Source organism: Rhinolophus hipposideros (genome assembly GCF_964194185.1).
Source record: "Rhinolophus hipposideros genome assembly, chromosome: 10".
In the NCBI taxonomy this organism is placed as follows: Eukaryota; Metazoa; Chordata; class Mammalia; order Chiroptera; family Rhinolophidae; genus Rhinolophus; species Rhinolophus hipposideros.
In genome coordinates, this window is record NC_138056.1 from 69,828,901 (window position 1) to 69,854,824 (window position 25,924).

The window sequence follows — 25,924 nt, forward strand, 5'->3', positions numbered from 1 at the left end:
AATTTCACAGAATATAGCACAGACAGGTAATGAGATGGGTAAATAGGATTAATAGATGGAATAGATGGAAGATAAATGGGCTAGTCTAATATATGTCTCATAAGTGTTCTGGATATAGAAAGAGGCAATAAGGAGGGAAGCAATATTTGAATAATACTGGGATAATTTTGATTCTCCTGGTATTAATGAAAGACACTCTCAGATTTAGAAGTCATGATGATTCCAAGTAGAACAAATACAATAAAATTTATAAGTGGTTACATTTATTGAAATTGGGGAACCAAGTACAAAAACATTTTATACAAGTAGAGAAAATGTTGCCTAAAATAACTTAGACCTACAGAAGCATTCTCAAAAAAAAAAAAAAAAAAAAAAAAAAAAAAGGAAGAAAGCCACAAGATAGTAGACTAACATTATTAAGGTATAAAGGAAAAAAAAGTCAGTCTAAAATTTTATAATCAGCAAAATAATTATTAAAAAAATAGGTTGAAAAAAAGGTATTTTCAGTGGAAAAAATGAGTTTATCATTAAAAAATTGCCAGAGGAATTTATAAAAAATGTATTTTAAAATAAGGAAACCAAATGAAGGGTTGAAATGAAAAAAAATTAAAGCAAACATGTAGGTAAGTCTATTAGACTGAATGAAATCATGATTACCAATTGTGGATCGTGTTCTGAAATGAGTGCTGTTTACTTTGCCATAGCATCCCTTTCTGCTATTTGTTTTTATTTCTGGAAAAAAATATTTTATATTGAATGGAAGACTTGAAGTGTGATAATGCTGGACCTGTTGCACAGAAGCAAAGGAAGAATATTATGTAGGATATTAGAATGTAAGTTTTATGTCATCTGGAGGCTTTCTGTAAATCAGATGAGGAAACAGGGTAAAGGTCAGCAGGCAGTTAAGGAATGGTGCAAATCCTTTGACATTATAAAGGTCATAATAAGCATCACTGTAGTTTGGGTGATTTACAGCAATAATCCCAACAGTAGCTGTAAGGAATCATGTCTAGATATGTTATTACTTTGGATTAACAAGGGGATGATGTTGCTGAGATCAGTCCCTTGGGACCATGTTCTAACAACCCCTACAGAACTGATTTAGCTTGCTTTTCCTTCTTCAAGATCCACCTCCACTTCCTAGATTAAACAGTATGCCTGTATCTACACTTCAAAACAAAACAAAACAAAACAAAACAAAACAAACACATATGCTAGATAATACAAAATATATAATTAAAATAGTATTTGCCAAAAATCTCTACTAGAGTTGACTTTTTTTAAAGGAGTGAATGTCTCAATTATTCAAATAAAGTCAGACTGTAAATGGAGGAGAACATTTGTACCCCTCAATCCTGACTTTTTACTGTGTAGAAAATAGTAGATGCTTGTATATACTGTTGAACAGTTCTAGCAGCCATTAAAACAGTCCCTACAATGCCTCCTCCCATCCCACCCCCGCAAAAAAAAACCCCAAAAACTTTAAGCAAAGAAGTAAGAATGAATACTCTAAGGAATATCCTTATTTAGGGTATGTGGGATGGTATTTAGGGTGAACAATCAGTGACCAGAGACATCATTTGGTTGCAGGCTTCAATGAAGGGAACTGCGGGAGCAGTGTGAGAGGTACTTCTTGGGGTGGAGACGGGCTGCTAATTCAGAGGATAGAAACGTAAATGCTCCTAAAAATGAGACCATGAGAGGTTTACAGAGGTAGGTGGCAGGCATTACCTACAGAAATTCCTGCATTAAAGAGAGAGCAGTTAATTTCAGGTTTTATAGTAATTAAAGGCAGAGAAAGGCTAAGAAAGACTAAGCTTCTATACTCCAAAAAAGGTACTGTTCAGTGTCTCAAATTCAGGAATTTTGGAATTCTTCAAAAAAGGAATTGAGGCTTTGTTGGCTTCAACTGTAGGAGGAGAAACAAAACAAAACACAAAAAACCTTACTACACAACCCATACTCTGTAGCCCAGAAAGTTATTCTCTTTGCCAAGAGAAGTGGGGGTGAATCTAGATGTAGGAGGAGGTAAGAGAGAAACTGGCTTTCTAACATAATCTTTTACAATTTGAGGATAAAGCTCTGTACCAAAATAAAATAAAACGAAATAAATAACAACCCTATAAAAATAGTCTCCAGCTTTAAAAAAAGTCAGCAAACATAACTATGCATTTAATCATTCCTTTATGTAGAAAGCTACATATTTTTGAAAGAGCTAATTACCTTTATAATAGTTTAGCATTTTTATCACAAATGCAAAATACAGATCTGTATTCATTTCAGAATTTTTTTGTGAGTCATTACACAAAAATGTTTTTCTAAAGGAATGAAGTTAAGCAGAACACCTAAATAAGAAGATATGTTAGTATCTGTCATGGTGTAACAAACTTCCCTACTCAGTACTGTACAGCAATGAACAAAATGCAAAAGTTCACTGTGACCTTTTGAAGGTAAGGGAAGTGATTAATTTAAAACAAGAATCATATGCAACTAAGAGACCAAAAACTCAAACATAACTCTTATAATCAAATCATAGCCATTGAAGCCGATATGAACAACCTGCTAAATCTGTCATGACATGTCAAAAGCATCGATAGTTCCGACCTCTAATAGTCTATCATATATTTTATTAAGTCTTTTAAAAATTTTTCAATGTTCTTTCTTGTTTCATCTTTTGTTATTCAAATGGTCTCTATATTAGAAATGAGAAATCTCAAGGAGAAACAAGAAGGAAGAAAGGGAGGGTGGGGACATGGGCTCCATTTTCAGTAATGTGTAGGAAATTATTACTACAGTGAAACTCTTCTAATTATGGAAGAGTCCAATCATGAGCAACACTGATTATCATTCCAAAGAAAGCTCTCATTCTCCACAGACCATAAGCATACTCACCCCTCTTATTCCAGAAATGTAATACCGGACTAGCAATTCAAATCTAATCCTATGAACTGACTACCTTCTTCCTGGTTTACCAGAATTGGATTCTCCAGACTTTTGCCACTGACTTTCCTAGGGAGAACAATATCAGGACTATGACATACGAGAGTGTGTTGCCAGTTTCTTTCTAATAAACCTCTGTGCAAATCTACTTGTGAAATAAATGCACCATTATCATATTTCTCAGCTTGTGATCCTGGTTGCAAGTTAACATTGGAATTGAATCATTTTTTCTTTTCTATATGACTCAAATACAGTAAGAGTTTTTAAATCCCAGAACTAAGCTTCAGAAAAGAAGATACTGCATTATATACTAGTCTCTATGCACCATCTATTATGAAACTCTCTAACTTATTTTGAACAATATGTTTTAGGGGAAGACAAATTAACCTGAAATAACTTCAGTCAGTGGTTGTTTGGAAGGTTTGTAGAGACTATCTGATAGAAAATAAAAATGAGGCAAAGAAATTTGATATCCATATACCTAATTCCCAGGGGTAATAACTCATGGTTTTAAGTGTTAGATACCATGGTGAATAAACCTTTTAAGTATGACTTTAAAAGAATAATTCAGAGAGTCAAGAAAAGCCAATACTTTTGAAGACGTGTAACTTAGGGAGAATTATTCTACCAGGTACCAAGTTGTATAAAATATATTATTTCCAACAGTGTCTTAATAGTTCAAGGGTATACAATAGAGAACAGAAAAACCAGGAAGAGGAGCAAACACATATAGAAATTTGACATATAACAGAGATGGCACTATACATTCCAGTGGAATTTGTAATTATTGTTAGAAAAATACTACAGTTATTATTTATATTTTTAGTAAGGAAATAAAAAGAAATTAAGCATAACAACATATAGTATAATCCGATAGTAGTGAATATATATCATTTATTTGTAAATAGACCTTTATTGAGGATGAAAACTCAGAACATTTTTACTTATATAGGAGTGCACTATAAAAAAATTTTTAAGACTATTGTGCCAATAAATGTGCTGTGGCAACTGGTTATCCATATGAAAAATAAAATCAAGTTCTATTCATTCTTGATTCTCTACGTTAAACAAAATAATACTTGCATATAAATTAAGGACATGAATGTAGAAAAACAAACTTTTAAGATTTTAAGATTTAGTAGATTATTTGTATGATTTCAGGGTAGAAAAGGATATAAAGGGAGACTATTGATACATCTGATTAAATAAAAATTAGAAAAAAACACATCTCTAACAGTAAAATGTCAAGACATAGACTGCATGTAACTAACAAAGAATCTGTATAGAGTATATAGTTAAGTTCTATGAATCATAAGAAAAGGACAACCCAGTTGAAAATGGCCAATGGATATGAACAGCCAATTCATGGAAGAAATATAAATGGCAAATAAATATGTGAAGCAATATTTTCCCTCATCACTCATCAAGGACATACAAATAAAACCAAAATTAGATACCAAATTTATGCCCATAAAATTAGAAAAATTAAAAAGTCTGAAATACCAAGTATAGGTGAGGATGTGTAGTAACAAGAACTCTATACACTTGTGGCAGCAAACACTTTTGAGAGTGATTTGGGGATTAGATAACATTTAGCAAGGTTGGAGATAAAAATCTTAGTGAACCAGAAATTCCCCTTCTAGTATATACAGCCTAGAGAACTTCTCAAACATATGCAAAAAAATACAGGTACAATGATGTTTATTGCAGCACATTCCAGAATTACAAAAAAAAAAAAAAAAAAAGAAAGAAATATCCATTAACACAAGAAAGAAAAAGCGCTGTGGAATGTTCATAAAATCTATCAAAGAAGTTAACATGAAACCCTACTTACATGTATAAATATGAACAAATATAAAAAAAAAACCCACAAGATTGAGTGAAAAAAACAAATTGAAGATGTACAGTGTGATACTATTTATATAAAGTTTTAAAATATTCAAAATAATATTGTATTACTTAAGCATTCATACACATGAGTTGCTAAGTATGAAGATGTTGAACAATAACTCAGGATAGTGATCTGTGAGGAAGCAATGAGTCTAATGGGTTCAGAAAAAAACATACCAGAAGCTTCAAAATATCTTTAATATCTTATTCACTATAAAATACAACAAAAATGAAGAAAATATGGAAAATAATATGATATTAAATTTGAGTGATAGAGACATAGGTGTTTATTTATTTTTTAAATATTTTTGGTAGGGTTGATATATTTCCTAATTGAATAATGCAGCAAGTTGTTATATTATGAGGAATCATGAAAAAGAAAAACACTTACATGACAAATATTAAAACTTTATACTATGTGAATGGGTATATTTGGCTCAAGATAGATTTTCAATTACAATACTATACATGGATTCAAAGAGTGCTACGTATCAAACATTTTAGATAAAGTGATAAACTCTAAAGAACAACTAGCTGACTTAACATGTGCCTCTAATGAACACCAGAGCACATATATCCTTACAGATAAATGTTTTCAGGATTTGGGGGTATATACCAGGAGAGGGATTGCTGGGTCATATGGTAATTCTATTTTTAATTTTTTGAGGAACCTCCACACTGCCTTCCATAGCAGCAGCACCAGTCTGCATTCCCACCAACAGTGTATGAGGGTTCCTTTTTATTTACGGTGGCCAAGACATGGAAACAACCAATGTGTTCTTCGATAAATGACTGGATAAAGAAGATGTGGTATATATACATAAATATATACAATGAAATAGAACTCTGCCATGAGAAAAGATGAAATAGTGCCACTTGCAACAACATGGGTGGATCTTGAGATGATTATGCTACGTGAAATAAGTCAGACAGAAAAAGTCGGGAACTATACGACTTCACTGATATGTGGGATATAAAACTGAAAGCAACAAAGGAGCAAGACAAACAAATAAAGAAACAAACTTTCATAGACATAGACAATAGTGCAATGGTTAACAGAGGGTAAGGGAGGAGGGGGATAGAAGAGGGTAAAGAGGATCAAATATGGTGATAGAAGGAGAAATGACTCTGGGTGGTAAATATACAACATGATATATAGATGATGTATTACAGAATTGTACACTTGAAACATACATAATTTTACCAACCATTGTCACCCCAACAAATTTTAATTAAAAGTGGCTCTACTGTCAAAGATCCTGCTGCTAACAGTCTGTAAAATTAGTTTGAATAAAATTGTTCATGAAATGTGAGAGTAGAAATGCAGTACTCCTAAATCAATAGATCTTTGAATGTGACTTAAATATTTGTTTTAAAGTAAATTAATGTGTTAAATATTATGTAAGTAAACATTTGACTAGTTCATGAAGATCCCCAGAAATGTATGTATTCATTTTGGCCAGAACACATTTGTATCTTTTAATTGGAAAAAAGGGGTATTTGCCCTATGGCACAGTTAGCCTGGAACCGTGTTGGTTTACATCTGTTATCCCAGTTGTAATTATTCATTGTGCCCCATTTCATTCTCAGCGGTGCACTTGTTGGGATGATAACTTTTATGGTCACAATCCATGAAAGGTAGTTCACTGACTGAAGTAAATTATGCACGGGGAGAAAAATCTCCTAAGATTTCAGGAGAACTGGGGCATAGGATGGCAACAGGGAAGCTTGCAGAAGTGATGGGAACACAAAATTAAGAACAATATGCCTGGACAATAATAACTGTCTGTTCATATTTCTGCCTATTTCTCATTCTAATCTCTGAGGCTGGAGCTATTTCACTCTGAATGAAACTTTGCCCTATAATGTAACCAATTTGGCCCTTACGCAGAAGAAATATAAGAAAACTGAAGTCAATTACAACAGCTTTGCACCAACGTGGTCTTGCTGCCAATTCTGCTCTGAAACTACTTTAGTCCATACTCCTGGAACAGAATCCTTCCCTTTCATCCCAGTTGAGTCTTCTCTGAAGCTCTTTTATTCTTGTTACTCTGTGTTTCACTGAGCATCTGTCTTGTTGCTAGCTGGAACCCAAGTCTCTCCTCTAAATGCACCCAGTTTCTTAGTCACTGGGCATGTCACCATTTTTATAATACTCTGTTATTTTAATCACTTTTCTATTATAATAGTAAATGATTAAAGTAAATGTAATCAGGGAATGGAAGACTGCCTCAAAGGCTAGCACCCTTCCTCAAAATAGAAAGCACTACGTTAGACCACATTCCCTTTTCCTCCTCCAAACACTCTTTCTGTGACTACAGATGAACATTATGTTCAAGAATGCAGAGACCTACATTTCAAATGACTTCAAAATAACAGTCACAAATATGTATTGAACACGTAAACAAGTACTTTGGTGCTGAAAACACTAAAATGAAATTCCTACTTGCAAACAACTAAAAATCTTGGATATGGAGAAAATCCATGAATGGGATACTAGTAATAAAACAGTTATAAAACAGTGAAGTTAACTACTACAGTAAGGGTATATAAGAAACAATGGACAAGGAGAATGAATTCACAGTGCCTCATATGGGCTGGGATTGGGGCTGGGTGGCTCAGTCTCATCACTCCCACTTTGATCAATTTGGTCAATCTTCCATTTTAAGAGTAGACACGCTGAAGTTAGTACAATCAGGACAAGGTCCAATCCAGGCTGGCTCAGGGCTTTCAACCTCCCCAAATATGAAAAACACTACATTAAACTGTGTCCCCACAAATCCCTGCCCCTGCAGGGACTGGGAAGATGGGCGGGTTACACACACACTCACCATATATATATATATATATATATATATATATATATATATATATATACATTTTACATTTTATATATAAATATTTACATTATATATATATATATATACATTTTAAAAAGGAAAAATGTATTAAAATTGTAATAATATATACCAATAACAAAAGGTGAATACAAGTCATGTGTATACATTTTTGGGGAACCCCCAGTATGCACTCACACACACACGTACATATATACCACACTAGAACTTAGTATGAAAGATAAGTAAGAGTTCAAAAGGAGTGAATGGAGAATGGTGCAGGCCAAAGTAAAACATGCAAACACAAGTGAAAGGAGTGGAGGGTTCCCAAAGGATTGGTGGGAGAAGGGCCCAGAAGAAGAGAGAGCAGCTGCTAGATAAGGAAAGGCCCCATATGCTACAATTAGATATTTCGTCTCTATTCCATGAATAGTCCATGGTGGTTTGTTAGAAACATCATTGATTCCATTGCCTACAGAACAGAGCTCAAACTCTGGATCCCAGCTGCCCCAATGTAACTTTCAAACTTCATTTCTTGCTGTTCCCAGTAAATAAATGACTTTTCAGAAAAGTCATCACGGGAATGTGGCATATTTTTCCAGATACACAATTTTTTCAATGTACATATCTTTCTCCCTGTCACTTATAAAGTTTCTATTCATTCTTTGAGAGCCTACTCTCTGAAACTTTTGCCAGCTGCCTGGGATAGAATTAATTCTTTCCTTTTCTCTATTTGCTAGCAATGTCTGGTACCTCTCTTAAGTCACTTACTCTTCTGTTTGTTAATTATTTCATCAGGGATTAGAGTGTAACATACTTCAGGGCAGCAAGGACAGAGCTAAGCAGGGTGATTAACAGGTGGGCACTCTAAAAACATTGGTCTAATACACTTTCCCAGAAGGTAACACAAACCATTTACGGTACCTTAGCTGTTCTTAGGTGGAATATAGAATATACATATATTTAAATAGTTATAAATTTTTGAAATGTGTTTTCAAAAAATTATAACTACCACGTAAAACTCAGATTTCAGAGATATTATTGCTTAGGAAATAGCTAAGTAAAATGAAAATATTAATCAGAATAAAGTGTTCAGGAGTGGTTCCCTCCTTGATATCCCTATTAACTCACCCCGCTTAATACTTTTCACAGCATTTATCCTTTGACATACATAATTATTGCTCCACCCCTAGAATGCAAGCTCCACAAGGGCAGGAATTTGGTCCATTTTGTTTTCTGCTATACTTCGAGAACTTAAAATAGTACTTGGTAAATGTAACGTCTCAATATACAGTTATCTAAAGAGAACAAGGGAGAACAAGGGAGGAAAGTAGGAAGGGAATAATCCATGGAGAGTGAAATGGATGGAGAATATGTATTTGACCAGTTCACAGATCAGTTTTTGATCTGTAAGAGACTTCAGTGCTCTCACGTTACAGACAAGGAAACTGATGCCCAGAATGGGTTGGTGTCTTATGGCCACAGAGGCAGTGTGTGCAGACCAAGACTCCAACCCATGTCCCTTAATGAAATGTTGGTGAAATTCCCATAACATATTCTTACAGGCAATATAAGCATAGACAAAGGGAGCTGTACTACTTCTCATAACAGACCTTAACATGCTGGGACTCTATAAAGTTAATTGGATAGTATTGGTTGCTTCATTCAGGCACCAATAATCAAGGCAGAAAAATCAAAGCAAGAACAAAGATGAATGAGAAAACTAGGATTTTCTGACCCTCTGTTTTATAGCTTAAATATCAGTAAAACATCATCATTACCTCCAAGGACCATGCCAGCCTGACAGCACTTTCGAAGGCGACATGCTGGGCAGTTTTTTCTGCGGATTTTATCAACGATGCAGTCGTTTCTTCCAGCACATAAATAATTATGCTGCCCTAAAAATTAAAAAGTAAAAATTATTTACACTATCTAAAGACCACTGGAAATTTTATGCAATGACACTGAAAAAGAGGATAGGGGCACGTCAGCAAGTGCATGGCTCTCAGTCAGCCTCTTGCTTGGCATAACTGAATGTTGGTGATGCTCCAAACCTGCTCAGTACTTTACCTGTGTCTTCTGGAGCTTACCTGAGGTGAACACAGTTTAGAAATCAATTCCAGGGCTCCTTTAAAAATCTTCTGTGCAAGATTTCTGTGTATTTTCTTATTGGTGTCAGCGTCAAAATGCTCTTAGACCTTTCTGCCATTTCAAGATTAGCTCCATGTTGCTGATAAGGATTATTTGTACAAAATAGTCAAGCTCTATAAACCTTTTTCTTTCTAATATCTAAACCTTCAATACAACAGATACAGACTAAAGAATTAGAGGTCTCTGCAACAGACCTTATATAAAACTTGGATCTTTAATTTTACTGGAAAACTCCCACTTACAGGGTCTAATGATTATAAATAGCATGTAAAAAATGTCACTGATTGTACTGACTGTATTGCCTGGTTTATTTTGGCCACAAATTAGAAAACATGATGAATAGAAATAATAAAGAGCGAACAATTTAAAAACAATGAGAAGTACTCAATGAAGAAGATAGAAGAATTAAGGAAGAAATATGGATAAAACATGTGACACTGGGGTCATTTTGTGTAGGAGAAACTACTTTTACCCTTTGAAAGGTCTGGAATGTAAATTTAATATTCAACAATGATGATTCTCTAAACCACAAATGTGTTCTATTTAATAAGGCATGGAACGACCTTATTTAGATTGAACAAAAATGGGGAAAAATCAGCTTAAACATGTAAATATTAACTGGAAAATTGACTTCTGTGGCACGCCTTATTTTCTAATAAATTCCTACTATAAAACAGAGTGTGGATCTTTTTACATCATCAGCTTACTTACACTTCTTAAGCATGAAAAATAACATTAAAAGATTATGGAATTTCCCTAAAGTATTTTAGATTAGTTGAAATTAAAATTCACTCTTCTGGCTAAAGTTTGTAGTAAAGGAACACAGAGGTACCTTAAATTGTACTTACTCAAGCAGGAGAAAAAGATATACTCAAATGGCAAAATGCAAAAAGGCCACGTTTATGAGACAGCTAACAACAAAATGGTTCCTGACTTGGGCATTTTCTGGAAAAGCAAAGATGGTCTTTTCTTAAAAAGGTATTCCTCCACGAACTTATGTTCATGTATTACTCACATAATATTGTTTATTCTATTATTTAGGAGTCCTGCGCTGTTGGGAAATTTTCCCAGGATGCCAAGAGACTGAAGAAAGAAGCTGATGTCTCAGCATTACTCAGTTTATTAAGGAAACTCACAGACAGAAGCAGCATCTCCCACAGCAGCAAGGTGGTGAATCTCTACACCCAAAAGCAGGTGGGACTTGTTATATAGAGCCAAGGGGCATGTGCTTAAGAGCTGAATAATCCAAAGCAATAAACAACTTAATGGCCCATTTGTTAATGCAAGAATATTCTTTCAGGTGATACAGGACCACTCCTCTAAGGGTGAACTGGCAGTTAGCTTGTTTTGTAAGGTGGCGTGGGTCCCATTAAATACCCAGACTCATTTTTGCCAAACATAGGTTTTGGGCTTTCTGGCTAATAAAGGTAGTTACCATGTTTCCCCGAAAATAAGACTTAGCCGGACCATCAGTTTTAATGTGTCTTTTGAAGCAAAAAATAATATAAGACCCGGTCTTATTTTAATATAAGACCCCGTCTTATATTACATAATATAAGACCAGGTATGATATAATATAATATAATATAATACCAGATCTTATATTAATTACATAATATAAGACCAGGTATAATATAACAATATAACATAATATAATATAATATAATATAATATAATATAATATAATACCAGATCTTATATTAATTTTTGCTCCAAAAGATGCATTAGAGCTGATGGTTCGGCTAGGTCTTATTTGCGGGGAAACACTATCTATCTATCTACATATCTATTATCATTTCTCTAGACTCTACACTGATTTCTCAGTGGGAGAACAGAAAATAGGGAGCAAGATTTTCTAGCCTATACAGAGAGCAAACAATGCTAACAAATGTAATTATTGTTTGAAAGGATACTGTTCTATTCTCTACCCCTAGGTTGTAAGTATCCAGAAAAAAAATAAGTCTGAAATACCAACAGCTGGAGTGTTACTGCCTTGTCTCATTTCTATTTCATAAATAACTTACTATAGCTCTTCCTTCTTCAGTAGCTCAGAGAAAGAGTGCCCCTTTACCAGGGCTCTCATGTTCCTGAAACCATTCCTCCCTACCAGCTTTCAATTCTTCCCCATCAATTTCCCCCTTTCTTTCCTAAAATGTTTAGTTTCTTCCTCTCCAGTGATGTCCTTTCTCAAATTTTTCCATTCCAAAAACTCTAGCATCAAGAAAAAAAATTATCTCACTCTAAATTCTCCCTGACTTCATCCCTCTTTTTGTCATCTAAATTGTTGAAAAAGTCCTCTTCATTTGCACTCTCCAATTACTTAATTTCCTTTACTCTTCAGCATACTGTAATTTGGCTAATAAAGTATTCGGTTTTCTTATAAAAGTCATTAACATCACCAAAAATTTCTTTATTGCAAATACTGTAGATTCTTTCTTGACCTTCTGTATAACTCACCACTGGCAATTTCTCTCCTCATCTGCCCCCCTGCTTTGTTTTTTGGGGCAGCTCTCTTCTGACTCTTCATCTGTCTTTGCAGCAGTTCCTTTAAGTTTCCTTTGCCAATCCCTCTTTCTTTGCTTATTCATTACATGTTGTATTACACCATATGTGTGTATATATATATACATATATATATGTATATATATATACACACATACATATATATATATATATATATATATACATATTATGGGGGTAGTTTTATCATTTTCCCATGTATATATATATATATTATTTTATATAATATATATAATATATATTATTCCCTATATATATATATATATCCCTATTTATTATATATAATATATAAAATATATTACATATTATATATATATATTATGGGGGTAGTTTCATCATTATCCCATGACTCCAAAATCTGATCCTGAGTTCTGACCTTCCAACTATCTCTCTGTAGGTACCTCAAACTTAGTATATACAAAAAGAATTTTGGCATTATCTGGTCCAATTTTTACTTAATAAATTATATTACTAGAGAAATTTTATAACAAATTAAGCAAATTCAAAATAGAAAATATCTACAATGTCATTATCATGCAACTATTTTCATTTTTGTTTCTCCCAGTCTGTCTATACAGACCTAGAGTACATCCATTTGTTAATATGTGTTAAGTGAATGTATATACAGTTGTATAAAATCCTTATTCATTCAAGTATTTATTCTTTATCAAATATGTCCTAACACTGTTTTTCAAATAATCCGTTTTCCCCACTTAATTGAAATGTCATCTTAATTGTTGACACTGTGGTGTTGAAGAGCAGTTAAGGAAGTCAGACTGCTTGTTCAAAGCTCAGATCTGCAGCTTACTATCCACATGATATTATAATAGTAACAGCAGCAGAAAAGTATTGGGCAATCACTATGTGCTAGGCACTGTTACAAGCTATTTGCATACAGTAACTCATCACGGAGGTACTAAGACCTTAAGTAACATACTTAAGATCACACAGCTAGACATTTTAGTTGAATTAACCTGAGAGGTAGGACAGGAAGAGTATGGAGCAATATCGCTTAAGTTCATATTTCAACTTCATTGTTTATTAGCTGGGTGACCTTTTTTTCTTTTTGGCAAGTAAATGAAGATAATATTAGTACCTGGGTTTGCATCAAAAGATTAAATGAGCTCATGTAAGAGCTCAGAATAGTCTGGCACATAGCAAGTACTTATTAAATGTCTACTATGATTATTATCATATTCCTAAATCCCAAATACAGTTATTAATGGATCTGTTCTAGATGTGATCAGGCATCTACAGTATCCCTGAGGTGGTCTTCCAAATGGGACACGTGTCCATCGGATACCCTACAAAATCTTTACAACATTATTGATTACGTTCCCCACCCAAGAATTCTATACTTAATCAGGTTATTGAGCTTTAATGGTAACTGAAAGACATTTTCAAATATGCAGAAAATCAGGAAATAAGGTCTCAATATACTCTTTCTAAAGACGTTGCTAAAGATGTAACCTAGCCAACAATAGGTGAATACAATAGACAATGTATGAAAGAGGAAGTCTGTTATGAAATAATTGAAAATTGGTCCTAAATAAATTTAAACATATACAGGTATATGAAATATTTTGGTCCTTAACTTATGATGGGTTTACATCCTGATAAACCCATTGTAAGTTAAAAGTATCATTAAGATGAAAATACATTTAATACATCTAAGCTACTAAACATTATAACTTAGCTTTGCCTACCTTAAACGTGCTCAAAACACACTAGCCTACTTTAGGCAAAATCACCTAACACACAGCCTATTTTATAAAACAAGAGTTCAATATCTCATGTAATTTATTATGTGCACTGCTTTCACAACATCATATAGTGGTAACTGGGGTTTAAAGCTCACGAAGGGCAGGGTGTGTGACCTCAAGAACACTGGATGAGAGGAGCAGGAACTGAACTATGCATAAAATGGAGAACCTCAAAAGGCTCTTATTGATGAAAATAGTGCTAGAAAAGACTACCAAGATCTGCCAATGAAGCCAGAAATCTGTCTAAAATTTTGGATGGGGAGAAGAATCATCCATGACTAAAAAGAAAAACAAACAAAAATCTTGGCCTTTAACAGAGGTAAATTTGCATTACCACATGGTATATGAACCTGCACCAAGTAACAAGTACTGGTCTAGAACCAGTGAAATTCCCAGGGTATTGGAAGGATCAAATGCAAAAGTCATCTGTTTTGCACATATACAAAAAGGAAAAAAAAATGTATAATAATATTTGTAGAGCAGTGTTCATAATATCCCCAAACTGAAAAAACACAAATAATCATCTCTATCATAATGTACAAACTCTGTTTTGTTTACTCAATGCATTATCATACAGCAATAAAAATAAATGTCTCACCCATGCAAAAATGTGGACAAATTCCTGTACAAAATAAGTGGACATAGAAAAATACTGATCCCTTTAATATAAAGTTCTAAAACAGTCAAACCATCTATAATGTTAGAAGTTGGGATGCTAGTTACTTTTGGGGAGTGAATGGAAGGGGTGCAAGGGAGCTTCTGGGAAGCTAATAATTTTTTAATTTTTTTGACCTGGTTGGTGGTAGTAATATGGTTTCATTTACTTAGTGATAAGTCATTAATCTCTACATCTTTAGTTTAAGAATGTTTCTAAAAATATTTATGTCAATAAAATGTTTCCATCTTTCTTTTAAAAAAATTGTTCTACCTAAGAAGACAGCCCAGAAGACATCCTGATTCAACAGACAGAGTCTGTGTAGGGCTGACCACTGGGAGTCCAGAGGCTGGAGACAGAGTCAGAAGTGACCAGAGAGAAGAGAGGCATCACCTGCATTTTAGGACTAACAGCTGGAACTTCCCAGTGAAATATCTCCAAGAATCCCACTGAAGTATTTTGCTAGAGAAAGAGTCAGCTACAATCATCCACCTAAACCGAGAACTCCAGTGACAGTCATATATGAACCTGCACGGTATATATAACTAACTGTGCTCCTCCCTTTGACCTATCTTCCTGTGCCTTCATTCACTGCTAGTGGGTCTTGGGAGTGTGAGCAGGGTAAACACAGAAGAAGGTGATGGTGTTCTTTCTTCCTGAAAGGCTTCAGGCCCCAAGCAGTACTGCACGGGGGCAAAGGAGAAACCTTAAAGTAGGTGACAGTTTGGAATTTTGACAATAATGTTGGCCTGCGCATTTTGATTACTAAAATGAGATTGTTCTGATTAAAAATTTATAGGATTGGCCTAAAATTTCATACAGAGGATGGAAGAACTAGCCCACAGAGCAAGTTATTAGATGTTATGCTGATATTGGCATTTTAAATATATATATATATTTGTGCACAAATGGACAGAACAACTAGGGATTATTATTTTTTTTATTATTAGTTTCAGGTGCACAAGACAAGGTAATACATAGACGTTCATCATTTATATCCCTCACATTATATCCCCCATCCCCCCTTCCACAATCCCTCCGACATCGCACCGAGCCATCACATTATATCTATAAAATTATAGTTGGCATTCATTATTGTTCAGCTTCAGGTGTACAGTACATTGATCAAGCATCTACATCATCCCTGAGGTGGTCTCCCAAATGGGACCTGTGTCCATCAGATACCCTACAAAATCTTTTAATGTTGATAGAAATATAAGTGTAAACCAGTGGTTCTCAACTAGAGGCAGTTTTGCCCCCTTCCTTCTCTCTGCACTCTGGGACATTTCACAATGCTTAGAGACAATTTTGGTTTACACAACTGAGAAGGTGCTACTGAGGAGATACTGGGGATGCTGCTAAACGTCTTACAATATACAGAACAGTCCCCACAGCAAAGAATTAACTGGCCCAAAATGTCAGTGCCGAGGTTGAGAAATGTTGGTATGAATTCATGATTACCCCACTTTTTAAAAAAGTATTTTCTACATCTGTCCACTGAAAATACCCAGAAACAAAGACAACCATAGCAGCAATGAACGCTAGAACCCAGATGGTTGTGTCTAATATTTTCATCTAAAAGGAACCAGGGCTCCTTGGAGACATGGCTGGGACCGGAAATGTAGAAGTTGATTTTGGGATACTGTGTTGTGACAGAGCTTGATGTTACTGAGAGACACACTGACCAAAGATAAGACAATTTGAATATCAAAAATAATTGAGTTTAAGCAATTAAAACACATTGATTATATAAAAAAAACACAAGTTCATAATATGTAGAAAGGAAAGGACAGAAAGAAACAAAATACATTCACTGAAAACTACTGGAGGTTGCTAGAGCACATTACTTTAAAAATTAATAAATAAAGGGAAATAATTAAAAATCTAAGAAGCCTTCCAGTGTAAATTGTGTTTTAAGATTACCAAATTACTTTTGGAAGAGAAAAAGAACTAAAAAAAAAAGGATTTACAGATGATAAAATTAGAAGGAATAATAGTGGAATACTATCCTATTGCAATCCCTAATGAAATGACCACCATTTGTCAAGTCAGAAAAGACAATTAAAACACTCTTCCATTTTCCAGCTAGTCATCTGTGTGACACATTTTCTTCATATGTTTTAACCAAAACAAGATATTGCAACACATTGAATGTAGACAAAGGTATGAGACACAGCTGCATTCTATTAAGGCAGACATTAAAATGACATGAAAATGTAAAACAATGTCACTCTTGTCATTAAATATTTTTTTGGCTTTGCAAAGTAATATCTAATGAGTTTGCTTTAAAAAATGAATTAATAAAAAAGTTTCAAAAATTATATTTTAATTTCTAATAGGATAAACATTGTTAGATATAATCCACATAAACAAAAACTCTTTAGGCTCTCAACAATTTTTAAGCATGTAAAGAGGGCTAGAGTGAGACTAGAGTATTTTAGAACCAGTGGCCTGTGTAAGATTCCTGTCAAAATGTTTAATATGAATCTAATTATGTGGACAAAAATCAGACAAATCCAGATTGTGGGAATTTCTATAAAACAGATGACCTAGACTCCTCAAAAATGTCAATGTCTTAAAAGACAAAAAATAGTGGGAGATCTTTTTAGATTAAAGGAGACTACAGACTAAATGAAATAATTTTTGATTGGATCTTGTATGAAAAATTATATAGGATTCTACCACCTATTAATTATAAGAACTTGAATAAATCATTTAACCTTGGGTGCCTCATTTTCCTCAGCTATAAAATAGCTCAAAAGTTGTTTGAGAGTTGAATAGTGTACTAAAACATGTAGCACTATGACACAGAATACATGCTTTTAATAGGTAGTAATTATGACAGTTCAAAAAACAAGTATTTATTTACTATCTCCCATGTTCTGACATTGTATTGGGTGATTATCAGATCCTAGGAACTCACTTTCCACATTCAGTTAATACTTTTGCTTAACTTGTTTTTTAGTTTATTCTTCAGAAACACTGATTATTTATGAGTTGGCTACCTGCTCTCTATCATATCTGTTATCCAAAAGTACAATGATAAGTCCATATGCTTTATAATTGAACATACTTTCAACCCAAATTCTAGTTCTATCACTAACTACACCTTGAGACAATTATCTGAGTCTTAGTTTACCCACCTATAAAATGGAAACAAAGATAAACATTACATAAGGCTATTATATGGATCAAATGAGTCTAAATTAGGTGAAATACTTAGCACACTGCGTGGTACATAGTAAAAACAATAAATCATTGCTTGAAATTTTCACCAATTGGCCCTTTTTTTCTAAATCAAAAGTAGGATAGATGCGACTTGGTTTTATAGTTTGAGATGTTCAGTAGTTGTCTATGAAGATATGAGGTCAGCAGTTGGACATATGAGTCTAGAGCTCAGAGGAAAAGTCTGGGCTAGAGATAAAAATTTGGGAAAGGTCAGGTTGTAGATGATTTATCTAAAGCCATGAGATTTGATTAGATTTCATAAACAGAATGAAAGATGTCTAAATACTGAGCGTTGGGTCTTCAGATGTTAAAAGCTAGAGGAGAAGAGAAGACTGAATAGGAACCAGTGAAAAAAATGAGTGTGTGGTGTCCGAAGAGCCAAGCAAAGAAAGTATTTCCAGGAAGGTGGAATAATTAACTGTTAAATGCTACTGATTGATCAAATAAGATGTGACAGAATTGCCCATCAGATTTCGCGACATCGTAACCTTGACAAGAGAAGTTTTGGAGGAGTGACTGACAAAGACTGATTGGATTAGGTTTAAGAAAGAAGGGGAGAAGAAAATTCATTGGAGTTTTGCTGCAAAAAAAGAGTAGATAAATGGTTGGTAGCTGAAGGACGAGTGAAATTAATGGAAGTATTTTGGTTTTATTTTAAGATGGAGTAAATAATAAATAAATAAATGCTCACATGCTGATGGGACTGATCCAGCACAGAGGGAAGGGGGACAATTGCGGGACTTTACCCTTGAGTTGAGAGGAGGACACTGGATCTAGTGCATCTTAAGGGGAGAGGACTGGCCTTGAAGAGGAATGCAGGTCTCCAGTAAGAGGAGGAAAAGTCAAGGATGAGTCAGATGTCACATGAGTACATGTGGTGGTAGCAGTTTCTGGAAGGTTTCTCAGAAAATTAGGACGCAAAGTCATTAGCTGAAAGTGAGGGTAGGAGAGTTTGGGAAGACTGAGAAGAACTAAAAGGTGAAAGACAGTAATCCAGAAGCTATGGACAATGAATGAATGGACTGTTTGAAGTGCAGACTACTTAGGATATTCGTTTTTCGATTCCACCAACAAATTATGCAAAGTTTCTTTTCCCCTGAAATTCAGCTAGCAAATTTCTACCCTCCCTGATATAAATCAGTTTTAATTACAAATAATTAGGACAAAGAGACACTAGATAATAAATAAAATGCAATATAATGAATAAGAGAGAAGGTTCTTTGGGTTCCAATCACAGCTCTGCCATTTATTCACTATTTGCCTGTGCAAGTCATTTTACCTCTTTGTGCTTCATGTAATACTTACAGCCAAGTACCTGGGATGTAATAAGTGTTACAAAAACACCACTACTATTATTAAATGCGTTCAGAACCTCACCATTGAAACACTTTGGAGGTTTCCTAAGGAGTTAGAAAATCCTACTTCCACATGTTTCAGTATGTAGTTAGGCAACTTTTTATCTATAATTTACTTTTTATCTATAATCTGTACTGCCTTCACAACAAAATTACATAACAGTAGAATCATCTGCAGACACTAGTTTTTCAAAACACTCTCTTGTATCACAAAGATGTCTTGCAAAAGGGAGTTACTTTAGTTTTTCTATCAAAAACATTGTGTTTAACTTGAACGGGTAGATGAAGTGTCCCTTCTGCTAAATACAGTGTTTCCCAGAAAATAAGACCTAACCGGACCATCAGCTATAATGCGTCTTTTGGAGCAAAAATTAATATTAATATAAGACCCAGTCTTATTTTACTATAAGACTGGGTATAATATAATATAATATAATATAATATAATATAATATCGGCCTTATATTGATTTTTGCTCCAAAAGAAGCATTAGAGTTGATGGTCCGGCTAGGTCTTATTTTTGGGGAAACACGGTATCTCCTAAGTAGAATACTACTGAGCCACCATTGTCATCAAAGGTCAGTAATTCAGAACACATCTCCTTTTATAAAGGAAAATATGTAGCTCATCTTTAAATCTGACAAATCTTTTTAAATACTGTACAGTGAGAAAGCCACTGTGTGGTAAAAAGATCTCCATTGTCATTCCTTATATGTTGCAAAATATTGTTAAAATTCCATTGTATTTTAAGGGTCTTGAGTTAAAAATCAACCAGAGTAATCACATCTTACAGAGCTTTGTTCACTTAAGATTTCAACTTGTTTGCTACAAACATCACACATTTGTACCACCCAACAACTATATGGTGTTACGTGTAACCTTAACCTGAAATCTATTTGTTTAATGTCATAGCAATAATCCTATCAGTGACTTATGCACTCTTTCCATAAAACAGTCTTTTAGTAAGGAAGGCAATTACTTTTGAGGCTCTGTCTTTGCTATACACCTTTGCTTTATTGACTCATCAAAAACACAGCTTTTTGAATATTTCATTATTGAAACAAAATCTAGCATCATAAAGCAACTAGTGATGATGAAGTTATGTTAACTCACATAAAATCTAATTGTCAAATGGCTCCTGTCCTCCAGTCAGCTCCTAGTCTCAAAAATCAAGAGAGTGAAGCTAGCTAGAGAAAATGTAGGCAAACCCCATCAACTTTATTCCAAGGTGGGCCGGCAAAACGAGTACTAACTAATCACCAGGATATTTCCTGCACTTTGCCCATGAGATCCAGAATATTTGTCACTGGTGTTTAACGTGGTATAAAACCACAATTGAGACTAGATGGATTTGGATTGCGTGGTGGACCCCCTGAGCTCCAAGCCACCAGGGACACAAGCTTCATTAGCCTATAGTAATACAACCTCACGTTTTACTGAAATTGAATTTTTTGATGATGACTTTTTGGCAATAATTCACTGTACCATAAACCAAGACATATGAAACTCTATGTTCTTTCATCTGTCTAGTAAAACTCCACACTATAATTTTTTTCTAATATTTATTCCTCAAAACTTGAGCAGTTTTCTACGTGTTCTCCACAAGTATTTGCTGAACGCATTTAACTTTCCACCAAGTTGTTTTACATGTATTTTGTGTGTGTTTTTTATATGTATTATTATTTCAGTCATCTATACAATGGTAGAAAGAACAGCAAGAACCTGCGTATGTGGATTTTTACTTAGGAACACTCAAAGGAAGCTTCTACACCTTTTTCATTAGGTTAAGTAAAATTTGTGAATGACTAAATTGAGTACCATGTAACCTTAAACATGGCTGAAAAAATTGTAGAGGTTTGCGTTCAGGTTCTGAGTACTAAATTTTGAAATGTGTCATTTACAATAATGGCTTCATAGAATTATTAGCCAATATCTCTAGCAAAACACATTCTTAAAACAAGGCTCGTCTTTCATGATAATGTATATAAATCCATATTTCAAAACGACTTCTTCCCAATTTCTAATTTTTTCAATTTTCTGATAGATCTGATTACATTCTCTAGTTTAGAGTTCTACATCTGGCTATTCTGAGAGGTAGGAAATATTTCAGCTCTGCTATTTTTCTTGTTTACTATGCTTAAATTAATTGATATTATCTTCAATCTGTGGTTTCTTTGCAGGTCCAGATAAGTTGCAGTATTTGGCCATACCCTAAGCATGAATTAAGGGGGGACTTTGCATCATCAGTGCCTCTGCAGCAAGGGTCGTGGGCACTTCCATCAGGAGGCCCTGCACTCCATAAGCCAGAATAGGCGCCTAACGTAAGCAGCGAGAGTGCGTGCTAGGACAGTTATCATTGACAGCCATGATTCATTTCTTTTGAATAAGAATAAATACAAGTTCTAACATTTTCTTCACACACCTCAGTGCCTAACTCCTGGGGTGTGTGCACAATTAGAAAACCAGTGCTCTCGTTTATTTAGAGAGAAATGACCCATTTCAGCCCTAGTACATGCTCTTGCCTCATACTGCTGCTTGTCCTTTCTGACCAGCCTCCTTTGCGCCACATACTGGGCATCACCGCCTTCCATTATTTCCCCAAAGCAACAGTAACACAAGCTATGTATAGTGAAAATTCACTTACAGTTTGGGAGTTGCTCGTGGTATTGAAAACATAAGGCAGTAAATAATTCCAAATTTGCTGTCAGACATCACCATTCCCAGGGATTTATTGATCAACCCCTGCAATAGGGAATTTCTCAGAGGCATTTATTTCTCCATGAGCCTTTGCCCCTTACTTTGTTCTTGGGTCCCCTATTTCCTATTCCTTGTCCCAGCTACCAGCTGACAACCTACTAATGTCATACAGTCGTACACAGAGAGGTTCAGTTCTGCACACTTTCATTCCTTCCAACCCAGTGTGGGCTCTGGAATAATTATGCATAAAGAAACATTCACTGAAGTATTCTGCTTAATAAAAGATCAACCATTCTGATCTCTACTGTTAACACAAACACTGCCACAGGCATTGAAATTACAAGGATGTTAAAAATTTAATATTTTTTATCTAATGTTCATGCAAGATCCATAATCCTCCCCTCTGCCTTCCAGTAATTAAACAGAGTTAGCTGCTTCCTAGTATATGTTTTCATAATTTGTAGTCATATCTCCATAAATACCATGCTTCCCTGAAAATAAGACCTAACCGGAAAATAAGCCCTAGCATGATTTTTCAGGGTGACATCCCCTGAACTTAAGCCCTAATTCATCTTTTGGAGCAAAAATTAATATAAGACCCGGTCTTATTTTGGGGGAAATACAGTATTACTAGACTATAACTAGACTATATTTTAATAATATATATACATTTCTTTCTCCCTAAGTTATGTATTTGGCCTATTCATTTCTGAGTCTTAATATTTTACACAAATCCTGGCACAAAGAATTCATTACATACATGTTTTGGGCTTTTTGTATAAATGAACAAATGAATGAGTGAACTAACAGACCAGAATGTCTCAATTCTCAGACGTTTTATTGTGCACAAAAGATACTATTTCAATATCCTGGTGAGTAGATTATGCAGAATATATACAATTTGAAATTAAACTACATCTCATAAGCCATCTATCAGCTCCATAGGTGTTCTCTCTGACTCAAAGGCATCTAATTTCTGTTCAAATCCAATTTGCATGGTTCTCTGAGGATAATCCTCTCTATTATTTTCAAAATCACTCCTTTACTTGGTAAAATAATCATGTACTTCCTACTTCTTTAGGTCAAAGTTCCTCTATCTACATTTTTCCCAAAAAATTCTTTTGTGGAGCTTTCATTACCATACTCAACTTGGTCCCATCTACCCAATGAACCCATTTCGCTCTGCTACCACCCAGGCTCAATTCCTCAGTATGCTACCTGCAGACTTTTCTCAGGGCCTTGTGGCTTCTGCCTCAGTCCTTCTTCTATAGTACTGATATATTAATTTTTCCTTTTTTTTGCTCATTCCATATTTTTTTGTTTACAATAGCCATTATTACAATTCTTGATATCAAAATCATTCATTCTCAGCAGTCCATCTAACATGTTACTTTCTCCATAAAAACATTTTTGGTCTCCCTAATACGATTTTTTTTCCTCTAGAAATCCATTCTACATTCAATTCATATTACCTATGCTATACTTACCTATAGGGTTGTCTTATATCACTGATGAAATTAAAAATCTATGAGGTTAGGTATTATGGCTTATTTATCTTTTGTAGCCCTCTGCAGAATTCAGCATGGTAGTAAGAATAGCAATAATTGTTTCATAATAAACATTTATTGTAATTTTCTGGGCTGCTACATTGCAAAACTCTAGCAGGTTCAATCTTAAATACAGTATATGCATTTCCTTTTTTAAATATATATTTTTTTAATTTTTCAATTACAGTTGACATACACTACTCTGCCATCTTGACTGGAAGCTCTGAATTTATTTCTTGTTATATGTCCTAAATCTCTTAGCGAAAATCTTTTAGGCCAGATATGTTTCAGAATTCCAAATTGTTTAGATTTTAGAAAGATTATGTAGAGCAAAACTTCATAATGAAATATATTAATACTTATGCAGCAAACTATGAATATTCACACAGTCTATAAAATGTGAGTTCTGGTCAGGTTCGGCTGCCAAATGAATTTAGATCAGGTGATACTGACAAATGACTACAACAAAACTATTTTTTGCAGGGCTTTTGGGATTGTGAGATTGTAAATAAGGAATTGTGGGTCTCTGTCAATTTGTGGCTCCCTGTCAATTCGTGGCTCCATCTAGTCAGGCTGGATTACTTAATTTATGATGCAGGCTAACCTCAAGCTTTTACTTGAATTTTTCTGCCCTAAGTGTCCTTCTTTGTTGCTCTCTTTCAATTTCCTAGGGTAGCTGAAGGACAAAAGTGGAGTTTTATGGCCACTAGACAGCATGAGAGAGCAGAAGCTTGCTCAGACTACACAGAGCCAGTACACAGGGAAATCAAGCACCAAGTTGATATGTAATAGCAACTTCCTAAGCAATTTATTGCTTAAAGAACAAAGCATATAATCATATCACATCCCAATAGTTAGCAGGTGGTGTATTTTTCTGTTTCAGAGACTTTTCTAAAAATATCAAAGCGATGAAATTATTTTTACTTAAACTTCTATCATTGTTTGCTTTTTCACAAAATCATATATTTTAGATACCTTTTTACATTTGTAATATAGACAGCTCATTCTTTTTAAATGTCAGATTACTTAATTATAGGGTACATCAAAATTTATTAATCTCTTATTAAGGACATATGGGCTATTTTTGGGTTTCTCAGTACTGCAAATAATGTAGTAGTAGACATCAACTTAGAGGTATTTCTACACATTTCTAGAGTTTTTGTTAAGGACTAGTTTCAAGAAGTAAAATAGTTGGGCCAAAGTAATGGATATTTTTAATAGATAATATCAACTGCCCTCACACTCTCAAATGGTCATTCAATTCATTGTTTTATCAGTCTGATTGCTCAAATGTTAATTATTATTTTAATTATAATTATTATTGAGTTGAACTTTTTTATAATTCTATAGACTATTTTGTGAATTGTCTTCATGTCATTTATTCATTTTTCTTTTTGGCTATTTCTCTTTACTCTTGGTGGTTTGTAAGAATAGTAATTACATTCTTTTGATATATACATGTGTTACAGCTTCCCAATTTGTCCTTTGATTATCTATTTCTTTGACTTACAGAAGAAGTTTGAAATTATTTTTGTAGCAAAATTGAACAAATTTGATTTTGAATTCAGGATTTCATCTCAACATTAGAAAATGTTGCCACTCCAAGACTATAAACAGATAACTCCATCATTTCTTTCCATGCCTTTAGGGGTCTTTTTCCTTAAAAAAAAAAAAAAAAAAAAAAAAAAAGAAAAGAAAAGAAAAAAAAGAAAAACTTAAATTGTTGACTCACCTGAATTTTTTTATAAGTCAGTAGTCTCAAGACTATTTATTGAATAACCTATCTGAAAGTAAAACCTTAACTCCTATTTTTTTGAAGATTGTGACTAAATCCCACTATCTCTAATAAATCATCTTTCTATTACAAGACAAAATATATAATCTCTTCCAGCACTATTTATTATTTTTGGCAAATTACTTAACTTCTGAGTCTCTGCTCATACACATAAAAACTGGAAATAAAAACAGAGGTGTAACCATAAAGCATTTAGCACGGTTTCTATTACATAAAGGTAGTCAGTAATGACAACTCTTAGTACTTTCTTTCCTGATTGGCTTACAGCACTCCAAGTTTGCATCACACAATCTAATCAGGCACTAAACTGTAAGTTTTCAGTTCATTAATCAGTCATTTCCACATGTACTGCAAGCTTCTTGAAAGGAAAAAACACACCTTCTGCTATAGAGGCCGTAAGTAGCCGGTTGAGAGTAAAAGTGTGGGCCCCAGGAATTAAGGTCTTCTCTACTTCTCACTAACTGAATGAACCTCATCTGTAAAATGAGGAAAATATAACCTGTTGCAGAGGATAACTGTATAGTGCATGTATAAAGATGAGAAGAGT

General features: G+C 34.2%; 1 protein-coding gene across 2 annotated transcripts in view; it reads right to left on the reverse strand.

The window, feature by feature from the left end:
• The window catches only part of PGR (progesterone receptor), a gene marked incomplete at its 5' end in the record, with an annotated part of 99,537 nt that overhangs the window by 56,043 nt on the left and 17,570 nt on the right, over positions 1 to 25,924 (reverse strand). For both annotated transcript variants that reach the window (XM_081064038.1, XM_081064039.1), the window contains one exon: positions 9,449 to 9,565. In XM_081064038.1, coding sequence (XP_080920164.1) covers positions 9,449 to 9,565 — 117 coding nt within the window. The remainder of the gene's footprint in view (positions 1 to 9,448; positions 9,566 to 25,924) is intronic.